Source organism: Schistocerca piceifrons, chromosome 5 (genome assembly GCF_021461385.2).
Source record: "Schistocerca piceifrons isolate TAMUIC-IGC-003096 chromosome 5, iqSchPice1.1, whole genome shotgun sequence".
Lineage (NCBI taxonomy): Eukaryota > Metazoa > Arthropoda > Insecta > Orthoptera > Acrididae > Schistocerca > Schistocerca piceifrons.
This window is the reverse complement of record NC_060142.1, coordinates 478543737-478556058: the sequence shown is the minus strand read 5'-3', so window position 1 is coordinate 478556058 and position 12322 is coordinate 478543737. Positions and strand designations below refer to the sequence as shown.

Here is a 12322-nt window from a genome sequence, read left to right as displayed (position 1 = left end):
CTCTTGTTAATAGTTGCTCCTGAAACATAACGGTTATTCTGAGAGTGACAAATACCTGATGTGGTTATTCTGCAGAGGGTTAGATAAGTTGTAATCGGAGTTTATATGAAACATTGTACAATTCATAAACAGACATAATGTGAACAGACTTATCATATATGATGCAGAGGGTTACTAGAGGTTCAGTATCATGAAAATGGAGGTGTCAAGGCCTATATCACGTCAGTACAAGAACAAGTAAGTTCCCAGAATGAAGTTTGGAAGGTATGACATGAGTTACTGGTGAAATTAAAGCTGTGAGCATGGGGTGTGAGTCGTACTTGGGTAGCTCAGTCAGTAGAGCACTTGCCCGTGTAAGGCAAAGGTCGCCGAGTTCGAGTCGCGGTCCGGCACACAGTTTTAATCTGTCAGGAAGTTTCACAAACTAAGTTGTCAAAAAATTTAGGAACAAGTCATATGAAAAATGGAATGGAACATGTAACACAGATACTCAAAACTAAGGGCAAAATATGGCAGATTTTAACACAGTTGTTCAAGGTAGTGTCTACAAAAAGGAGGGAGTGTCACCAAAGAAGCAGTTAGAGATTGACATAGTTTACAGAATAACTACTACATTACAATTGGCTGTTGTGGTGGTACAACTGATAGTGCTGTTGACATACATACTGGTGTGAAGTTGTTGCTGCAGAATACCAACAACACAGGCTGCACCACTGGGCTTGAGCAAATCAGAGTGAGCAATAAAGTGCAGTGCTGTTTGTAGATAGAAGTATGTCATCTGATGATTGTAAATACAGTATTCGTAAATTTGCAATTGCAGCTAATGTTACCCATTGATGCTGCAAACTGAATGTGCTGTGTTGAATGAGATAATCTAACATGTCTGTTGGGAACTTCTTTATGCAAAGCATGCTTCAACTTTTCAAAACTCTAAAATGTGGCATATGTAGAAGCAGCATTTATCTCATTATTTAAAACTGTGTGTGTATTGCAGAGTGGCAGAAAACAGAAGAGCAGAAGGTGCGTGAAAATTTGCTGTTAGATGAGCTGGTAACCATTGTAAACAAGAGAGATGAGCTTGTCCATCATTTGGACACCCAAGAAAGAGCGTGAGTATAATATATTTAATTATTTCAGCACATGTGTGAGCGTGCCTTGTAATTGGCAGTATGCTCTGTAACTAAGTGGTCAAGCTGGACCTAGTTATATGAATTGTCAGTTTGTTTTTCTTTGTGCTTTCAAATATGGGAAATTGGGTGTGATCCACCTGCTACCATTCTACTCTTTTGCCTAATAATTTTTTTCTTCTCCTACAAATAATTCCAATTATGTGCATAGCAAGTGTATACAGAAATGTCAAGTACTCAATTAAGTAATACTTGAGACAATTGTATTATGTACTTCTTAATTTAACAACTACTGGTTCCCAAGGCATAGTTAGATTTACAGGAAACTTCTTAATCTGAAATAAATCAGTAGTTGAAGTTGTTACAGTGCCAAGCAGCTGGGAAAAAGTCATTAGTAATCAGTAAATCTGAGGAAACTTGGGTAGCTAGTTGGATAGCCATAATTCCATTCATTACAGCAGTCACTTTACCTTTTTCAAAAATTCATTAATTAAGAAAATATCCTCAGTTAAAGGTTTGCCTTGCCCTAAGCACTTTCGTTATTTAAGCTCTTCAGCTTGTGTAATTGGCAGGTTTGGTGTTAAACTTTTGTTGCTATGATTTTCCTGAATCGTATAATGCATTTAGTTTCCAAATTAAACCATTAATTAGAAAATAGTCCAGATTAACAAAATTATGAACATTAAAATTTTACATGAACATAGGTTCACTTGTAGGCATACAGTGTATCATTCAGTCAGTACCTTGAATTTTTGTACTTTTGTGGTCACTTAACATACAGTTAAACCAAAATATTATCAGGCTGAATGAATTTACAACAGCACTAAATAGCCACCTTGCAGTATTATACACAAAATGTGATTATGGAGTTCACAGAATATCATAACACCAATCTTTATACACACCCCAACCACATATTGGCAGTTAGGATTCAACCAGTGAATAGCTGTGTGTAACCAGCTGCCTTATTTGTAAAAATTTTGGAGCTAGCAATCACTAAAGCAACATATCTAAGTCAGATCTTGTAATCACAATATGTACATAGAAACCAGTGGTGCTGCAGCTTGCAGTGTGGTTGCAAGTGCAGTGTGGTTTTTATGTGAATACCGGGCTGGTCCCCACATCCCACCTCAGTTACATGACTCACAGTCATTTGAAACATGTTTGCACTGTTTCATGATTTACACTAGACGCAAACAGCTTGGGTGCTCTGATTCCATCCAGGGGTGTACGGGGTGGTGGCAGGAAGGGCATCCTGCCACCTCTTCAAATTAACCATGCCAAATCTGATTGTAACAATGCCGACCCTGTGAAATTTGCAGGACAAGGCACAAGCGAAAGAAACAAAGAAAGAAAGAATGTGAAAGCGAGATAAGAGAAATGTTAGTTGTGAACTTTTTCAAAAGGTACCACAGAATTATTGTACCAGTGTTGGACATAGATGAGCAGGATCACTTGCTTGGTTGACTCAGTGACGTACAACAAACTGAAAATTAGATGAGGGATTGCATAAAGAAATGGTCTTTGCTCACTTGGGTTCAAATCAAAGTAATTATGCCAATAAGTAAATTAAAAACCTATGATGTTGTTTGTGTTATTTCTTAATTTAGTTAAATAGTCCTAACAATTTTCAGCAACGGACTAAGAATTTAAAAGTGCTACCAAGGAAGAATAAGCAACAAGTGGCAAGTACATTTTGCAGTTTAACTGACTGATGGGATGTAAATTTTGAGACATTTTGGGGGAGTGTTTCTCCTTTCAGGTGGTTTTAAATGGTAGTGAAAGCTCTCACAGAGAAGGTACTTAATTTGTCCCAGATAATATATAATAATGGAGTTGTTCTTTTGTGGCTAGCTAATGCCACGCGGGATTAGCCGAGCGGTCTGAGACGCTGCAGTCATGGACTGTGCGGCTGGTTCCGACGGAGGTTTGAGTCCTCCCTCGGGCGTGTGTGTGTGTGTGTGTGTGTGTGTGTGTGTGTGTGTGTGTTTGTTTGTTTGTCTTTAGGATAATTTAGGTTAAGTAGTGTGTAAGCTTAGGAACTGATGACCTTAGCAGTTAACTCCCATAAGATTTCACACACTTTTTTTTGTACTAATGGGTGTGCATGAATATTTAAGAATACCATTTGAGAGCCCTGTTATCAACCAAGCGTGCCGACATGTGAAGGTAAGACCATTCTAATAATGGAATCAACAGAAGTTGCTCACTACTGCAGATACAGCACTCGTAAGTTACAAGGCTCTAGCGGAGGGACATTTTGGTATGGAAATGGTGGCATATTTCAGTGTAGAAGTGTTTTTAATAGTTGGTTGATTTAGAAAGAGAATTAAAAAGCTGTGGATCATCACTGAGATTTGAGTAACTTTGTAAAAAAGCGGGAAGATCACATTTAACTTACATTCTGTGAATTAAGTTGTTATCATGGTTTGGTGCAACTCTCCGTGCTAACAGTGCAAACATCTACATCTCTGCATAAACACTCCAACTTATGTTCGTACCGAGCGAGGTGGCGCAGTGGTTAGACACTGGACTCATATTCGGGAGGACGACGGTTCAATCCCGCGTCCAGCCATCCTGATTTAGGTTTTCCGTGATTTCCCTAAATCGCTCCAGGCAAATGCCGGGATGGTTCCTTTGAAAGGGCACGGCCGACTTCCTTCCCCATCCTTCCCTAATCCGATGAGACCGATGACCTCGCTGTCTGGTCTCCTTCCCCAAACAACCCAACCCCCAACCAACTTATGTTCGTCTGAACCCACTTACTGTAGTCAAGTCTTGGTCTCACTCCAATTTTTACCCCTCCCTGTCCTCCCCACCACACCTTTTGCTCCATTACCAAATTGACAATTTCGTGATGCCTGTCAACGTATTCCTTGCAGTGCCGCAAATTTGTTTCCTCCCCAATTCAATTTGGTATCTCTTCCTTATCTAATCTTCAACAGCTTTCTGTTGCACCACATTTCAAAAGCTTGTACTCTCTTCTTGCCTGTTCATGTTCATCATGCACATTTCACTTCCATAAAAGACTCCAGACAAACACCCTCAGAAAAGACTTTCTAACATTTACATTTATATTGTGTGTTACCAAATTCCTCTTTTTCCAGAAAATATTTTCTTTGTATTGCCAGTCTGCTTTTTATATTCTCTGTATTTTGCCCACCATAACTTGTCTTCCTGCCTAAATAATGCAAAAGAAAATGTATTAGCTACTTTGAGTGTCACACTTCTTAATTTAATTGCCTCAGTATCACCTGATTTAGTCTGACTACATTCAATTGACCTTGTTTTACTTTTGTTAATATTCATCTTATAACCTCTTTTCAAGACCCTATCCGTTCCAGGCAACTGCTCTTCCAAGACTTCCGCACTCTATCTCAGAATTACATCATCAGCAAACCTAAAAGCTTTTATATCTTCTCTGCAAAACTTTAATTCTTTTTCCAACTTTCACAGATCGCTCAGTGTACAGATTTAGTAAGCTACAACACTTACCTCACTCCCTTCTCAACTACTGCTTCCCTGTCATATCCTTCAAATCTTATAACTATAGACTGGTTTCTGGACAAGTTGTGAATAACCATTAGCTCCCTGCATTTTATCCTTACTACCTTCAGAACTTCAAAGAGTATATTCCAGTCAACATTGTCAAAAACTTTACTTAAACATACAATTGTAAATGTAAGTGATGTAAAGGTAAATGTGTTGTTCTTGAATCTATCTTTTAGATAAGTCATAGGTCAATATTGTCTCATGTATTCGTATTTTTCTTCAGACTCCAATTGATAATCACAGAGGACAGCTTTTAGCAGTTTTTCCATTCACCTGTAAATAATTTGTGATAGTATTTTGCAACCGTGACTTACTAAACATAATGGTTCAGTAAAATTAATCCATGCAAGCAGATTAATATTAATCCCTGCAAGCAGGTGTCACCTCCGGAATTTTTACATTCTTCTTTACATCCTACTCCCAAGGTCCATCTTCAGCTTTATTCTTCTGTTATCCTGTCATATTCTTCTCGGAGTGTCATATCTCTTATGTTCATCTGTTCCTGTGTCATTCTGTGTTATTGTCTTGAAGTTCATTTTCCATGTATAGTTCTGTCTTCCTTCCCACTTTTCAGCCTTCCCTTCTTTGTTTAGTGCTGGCATGGCATCTGAGCTCTTAATATTCATGCAGGTGCTTTTCTTTTCTCCAAAGCTCTCATTGCCTATAGACTGCCCATTTTTCTATTTTTTTTTTTTATGAGCTGTATTCCCTATTGCCCTTCATTGGCAGCATTTATTTATTTATTTATTTATTTATTTATTTATTGTACATTTGTAAATTAAATGCAGTATATTGTGTTATCCAATTATTTCTACTGGGCCTTGCCCTTTTTCCAATTTCATCTCCTGCTGCCCACACTACTTCACCTGTCAAAGCAGCTCGTTTGTCATCCATTGCATTCATTTTCCTAGTCCCAATCAGTTATTGCCTAATGCTCTGTTTGAATTTCTAATCATCCTCTGATGCTTTCAATTTATCTGCTCCCATCTCCTACATCTCTTACCTTTCTGCAGTTCCTTCCATTTCAATTTGCAATTCGTAACCAATAAATTTTTATCAGTGTCCACATCTGCCCTTAGAAATTTTCTCCAGTTTAAAATTTGGTTTTGAAATTTTTGTCTTAACGTTATGTAATCTGTCTGAAACCTTTTAGAATCTCAATGTCTCATCCATTTATGCAGCCTTCTTCTGCGATTACTAAACGAAGTGTTGGCGATGATGTAAGTTGTGCTCTGTGTGTGCGTGCCTCCTGTACTCTCCAATTGAGTGTACATGTGTTTTCTTTCAAGTTTTTGTCAAGTTTCCATTTTCTACAGTATAGACAAAAGATCTAAGTATGTTTCTTTCATTGAATTATGCGAAACGGAATCTTATGTGGAATGTCAGCTTGCATTTGTACGAACATTTCCTGGTGTACACATTCCCAGTGATTCAACAATACATAGCTTGGTAAAAAAATTTCAAGATGCTGGACGCATGTTAGACAAATGAAGGTCTAGAGTCCTTAAACTGAAAATGAATTAGATGAGGTAAGAGAGGCCTTCGAATGAAGTCCGAGAAAATCACCATTCCGTTCAACACTTCAGACTGGTGAGTAAGTAGTATCTGCTGTGCACAAACTCAAACTGTACCTCTACAAGATAGTGGTAATGCATCAACTGACTAACTCTGATATTGTTGCTCAGTGTCTTTATCGGAAGTGGCTGTTACAGTCTGTGCATGATGGGGAGGTTGATCCTGAAATGCTCTTTTTTTCTGATTAAGTATGGCTGCATTTGTGAGGGTACATAAATCCACAGAGCAGTGAACACTGGAGTTCTGCAAATCCTCAGCAGTTACATTGGCAGTCTCTGCAGGATGTGAAAACGGGAGTGTGTTGTGCGGTTAGTGCAAGACAAATGATTGGACCAATCTTTTTCTGTGAAACATTAACTTTTGATAGGTATGTGACCAATATACTGCATCTCTCTCTCTCTCTCTCTCTCTCTCTCTCTCTCTCTCTCTCTCTTTCTTTTTCTCTTTCTCTTTCTCTTTCTTTCTCTTAAAAAGAGAACTAACACCTACAGTCGTTTCATACAGGACAATGCAAGACCACACATCACCAATGCTTTTATGACAGCAATATGAAGTGTTTTTGATGATAGGGTAGTTGACTGGCCTCAATCATCTCCAGATCTAAAACACTGTGGTTCTTATCTTAATGTTAAAATATCAGGTGTATGCATACAATCCCCATACACTCAAAACAGAAGACAGGGTTTGACTAGTCACTTCCCAAATTTTGGCAACCAAAATTCGGGAGAATGAAGGTCCAAACCTGTGTCCAGCCATCCTGATTTAGGTTCTCTGCGATTTCCCTAAATCGCTTCAGGCAAATGTCAGGATGGTTCCCTTGAAAGGGCATGGCCGACTTCCTTTCCCATCCTTCCCTAATCCGATGGGACTGATGATCTCACTGTTCGGTCCCCTCCCTCAAGTCAACCAACCAACAAGCCAAAATTTGTCAGGTGTTTGGTAATGTGTTCAGAAGATCTCAGGCTGCACTTACCATGGAGGGACATCATTGGGAGCATGTGTTGTAAATAAAAGTGAGCTTAATTTAGTCAGACTGATTCATTGTTTACGCTCAACTTGTGAGAAGTACATGCTGCCATCGTGCAACGGATGCAGGGGGCGACAGCCAGTAAATCTGCTGAGTGAGCTCTGTGCTTCCCGCAGGCATTGTTTGTGAAACACTGTGTACATGAATTTTGTTAAAAGGTCATTCAAAAACTCTAATATTTGCTGATGATGATGATACAAGCATACTAATCAAGGACTGAAACTCAACTTTACCATACACAGCCCACATGGTAGACGAACTGGTCGACAACTGGTTCACAGGCTGCACAGAAAGTCTTAGTCTTACAGAGACTCATAAGATACATAAAACCAGAAAACTGTCCTTCCTGTACGACAGGCAAACGTTAATCACCATTAACTAAAAGAAACATGGTGTGTAAAATCCCTTTCAAATGGTCCAGCTGGGTATAAAGTGAAAATGAAGTTGACAAGCAAAAGTTCAGTTTTGCATGGAACCCACTACAAGTATTTCTCATTGTGTCAATTGAAATAATGTGTTGACTTTATTTGCATATTTACCCCTCACTGCTGTGTTCCCTTCTGGGACAGTGCATCTAAACCAAATAAAATATTTATTCAGTAGAATCAAGTAGATAACCACACTTCTTGCAGAGGCAGTTTTAAGGATCTTGGAATTATTACACTCATTTTGCAGCACATTTACCCCATAATTGCACTTTTTGCTGGTGATACAATCAGTGTCTGCTGAACTGTGATTTCCAGAATGAAAATGCGGAACAAATGGTTAATTTGCATGTAGACATTACCTTCCTGCGGGAGCACAGAATGGAATTGTATAGCCTGGTGTAAAAGTCTTTAACAAGCTCCCACCTAAGATGAAGAAAGACATTAAGCACCACTGCCAATAGAATATTTGACTGTTTTCTGGAAGTAGCCATAAATGGTTAATTATGTCATTTTATGCTCATAAGATGCTCAGTATTCTTTTACAAACCTGAAATGAAATTCAAATAACTTGAAAGCCCACTAAAATGCTCCATTTGTGTCACTGGCGAGCTCACTGCTGCTACTGTTATAAAGCTAATTCACAGTGATGCCTTGTTTTGAAATTTATGTTTTGGAAAATGGATTACAAATGGGCCACACTGTACAAATGCACCCATAAAAAAATTGATTTGGACTGTTCCAGAGAATGAGAATGTATGTAAAAATTGGTTGCTCTGTACCACTATGTTGATGCTAAAGTTCCCTTACTTAAATTAAAAATATGTTACAGTCTGAAGTTAACATTAATTTACCTCCAAGATAGGGTTGCCCACTGCTACAAAAAAGGATAGCATCAGTCGTTGAAATTAAACTCATGGTAAAAATTATTACTCATTATTTGTAGTTCAGTTTGTAGAGCAGTGGACTGTCAAATATCAAAAATGATAATTGTAGGTTGCTGTTAAATCTAGCTTGTAATATTATTTTAACTTATTTATAAAACAAATCAACAGTCCTTTCGAATGAAAACTGCATCACAATTACGAAACTTCACCAAATCAATTAGAAACAGAGTATTATTGTGTTTTCCTTGGTGTTTACATGCACTTATATTTGCAATACCTGTTCACACACATCTCATTCAAAAAGATAATTTCTAGTTAATATGACCACACACTTTTTACTTTATTAGATACAATGTTGTTGTTTATATATGTATACTGTCCAGCTAGGATTCTCACTCCTTAAATTTTGAAGTTTCATCATCTTACATAAAATGAAATTAAGTCTGCTTCAGACACTGACATTAGTTTACACTCGCAAACGGCACAGCCGTTAATTTTGTATTACCTGCATGTCATACGTGCTTTATATCTCTCTGCATCCAAAACCTCATCGTCTTACACCTCATTGTACTGTGGGAGTGTGGTGATATCTACACTACTAGCAATGCTTTCCAAAACAGGTAATTGTTTGTAAGCAAAGTACATGCATTTACCCTCAGTTGCCCATTTTTCAGGTTACGATTAATGCCAAGCTATATACAATACATCCCAGCCTCAAAACAACTGCTACAATGAGTGCCTGCTAACACTTTTTTCATCTTTCATAAAAATTTATGATCCTTCCAGGATACAAACCTGTGTTCATCTTGCCCACAGTCACACACGCTATCCGTTGCACCACAGAGCATGTGCATCTGGCAATGTGTCTGCTGAGCATCTTGTGTAGCAGTAATCGGCATTAAGCTATGCCAAGAATAATTTTATTGTGCTTTGGGTCATTTTTCATGACTGTTAGTTGACAATTTAGATATAAGATACAGAACCATTTGCAAAAGTTCCACAGTTCCTTAACTATGTTGCAGGGAGCAGGGAAAAGAATGTCCGTCTTTCAGATATCACTGCCCGAAGTGAGTGGAGCATAAATGCATCCATTTTCGTAAGGTTTCCATTATCGATGTTCAGAAAATTCCTTTCAGTTGTTACTTAAAAGTTGCAAATGCATTTTCCACCACCAAATAGATAAACTATTTGCAGCAAAAATACAGAAAAATGTAGTAACTGCGGCTAACATTCCTGTAACACACATATAGCTTCATCTTACTCCTAGTCTGTGACATCACCAGAGCTTCAGCCGATAACAGAGTGTTTTCGATCACTTGAGCAAATCTTGGTATTTAATGACTTTTAAGCTTTAATTACATAAAAATAAGATATATTTTGTGAGAATATTGACCGTATTTGAATGTTATTATCACTCCGAATAACAGCAAACCGAACCATATTTTTAACATAAGAAAATAGCCTACTCGAAAGAAAATTAAAAGCTCATCACATTAGCCACTACTGCAAATTATCTGTTTAGATTCAAGTGTTAAAAATTCCTGTAAGTATTATATTTTAAACAACTTTCCATCATTACAGATGTAGGTAACTATTTTCTTTAAAAAATATCAATGGATTCATGTCAACATAAAGAGATAAACAGCAGCTATTTAATAACCTGAAGAAGCAGCACTTCTTTTTTAAATGGCTACTTTTCTACTAATTCACTAGTTCTTGCTTAATTGAGGCTGGCACAAATATTATTATGTTGTTCAGCTGGATTCATTCCATGTACCTGAGGATCGTCCTTCATAGATCTGTGGGAGACAGTGAAGACATTAATTCATGTATCATTTTACAAGTTCAATATATGATACTGATTTTATTTCCCCAATTATTGTTGACATTCAATCTTGTGATCAGTGTAGTGTGTTCATTGTCCATTGGAGTTCAGTGTGCTAATTGTATCCAGTACTTGCAGCTGCAACGTGCATAAACTGTATTGTATATTCCAGAATGAGATTTTCACTCTGCAGCAGAGTGTGTGCTGATATGAAACTTCCTGGCAGATTAAAACTGTGTGCCGGACCGAACTCAAAGGCAAAGGTCCCGAGTTCGAGTCTCAGTCCACCACACAGTTTTAATCTGCCAGGAAGTTTCATATCAGCGCACACTCCACTGCAGAGTGAAAACCTCATTCTGGAAACATCCCCCAGGCTGTGGCTAAGCCATGTCTCCGCAATATCCTTTCTTTCAGGAGTACTAGTTCTCCAAGGATCGCAGGAGAGCTTCTGTAAAGTTTGGAAGGTAGGAGATGAGGTACTGGCAGAAATAAAGCTGTGAGGACGGGGCGTGAGTCGTGCTTGGGTAGCTCAGTTGGTAGAGCACTTGCTCGCGAAAGGCAAAGGTCCCGAGTTCGAGTCTCAGTCTGGCACACAGTTTTAATCTGCAAGGAAGTTTCGTATTGTATATTAATTGTTCTAGTCAAATAGTTAAATTGGTGCAAAGTAAAAAGTGAAGTACCACAAGTGTTCTCATGATTTTTTAAAACAAAGGATAAAAATCTTGATTCTACAGTGTGTAATGCAAAATGTGTTATTAGACATGGATGATGGAAAGTTAGAAGACAGCATGCAAAGTTAAATAAAGTCCCTTCCTGATAAATTTTTGGGAATTGAAACTAAAAAATAATTATCCATGATAATGGATCCAGACCTCAAAAAATTTCTTGCACCACACTCTTAGCATAATCGAAGATTTATATCAGTGGGCTGCACCCTAGATATATTTAAAATTTATTTAACTAGAATTCCTAATCCTCAAGCTAAAATTAAATAAGTTGTTATAGATCTGGTTATAGCATTTACTGTGTATCAGCTAATCAAACCACTTAAGAAAGTATAATTTATTGCCATGATATGTAAGCATTTGTTACAATAACTTAGTAGAATGTTTGTGTGAGTACAATTCTGTCATATTCTGATTTCGCTGAAAGTTTATGTGCGAACCCCAATTACTCTGAGTTTTAAGAACTGATATCATTATGTTTTCTTTTATTACAGTATTGAAGATGATGATGAAATTGAGAGAGATGTTAGCAGAGTTGGAATTGGCCAACAAAACCGAAATTGTGTAATTCAGTGAAACGTCGCTCCTATAATGTAAGTAATTCCAAATTCATTGTATGTATACTTATTGCAGTTGGTGTACAACTCTATAAAGCATTACATTTTGTTTTAATCCCCTTCTCCAGATTACTTTCTTGTTAAGTGTTGTATATACTAATAGCAATACTGACAGAGAAAGTGAATTAATTTCTTTGGAGAACTAAAGCAGCCCAGCCATCCGTTTTGAGGTTTCCTGTAGAGCCGCTGTGCAACTTGAGGAAAATGTCAGGATGGTTTGTTCAACAAGGACATCACCTGTTTCTTTCATTTTTCTTCTCTGAATTGGCTATGTAGTGATGTATGAAATTTTACTTTTTGACATCTTGTTAATTGGTCAATAATGGAAGTAGGAGGAAGACCAGCTGTGGTTTGTTGGAAGTGACGCACATGTCATCACCTCGCTTGATTAAGGGTATATTGTCCCGAACCAATCGATACGTTGGGATTCTCAAACAATCATGAAAATCTTGAACAAGATTTACCTCTACCAGAAAAATTGAAGAAGTAATGAAGACCTTTAAAAAACAGTGAGGCTAGTTGGGAGACTATTATAGCAGAACTTTTGAAATGGTCTCCACCA

The 12322-nt window shown here is 37.7% G+C and overlaps 1 protein-coding gene across 2 annotated transcripts in view; it reads left to right on the top strand.

Annotated features, from left to right (window-relative positions):
• LOC124798109 (EH domain-binding protein 1) overlaps positions 1-12322 on the top strand; it is a 187264-nt gene that overhangs the window by 166250 nt on the left and 8692 nt on the right. For both annotated transcript variants that reach the window (XM_047261365.1, XM_047261364.1), the window contains 2 exons: positions 995-1109; positions 11638-11736. In XM_047261365.1, the coding sequence (XP_047117321.1) occupies positions 995-1109; positions 11638-11719 (197 nt within the window). In that variant the 3' untranslated portion in view covers positions 11720-11736. The remainder of the gene's footprint in view (positions 1-994; positions 1110-11637; positions 11737-12322) is intronic.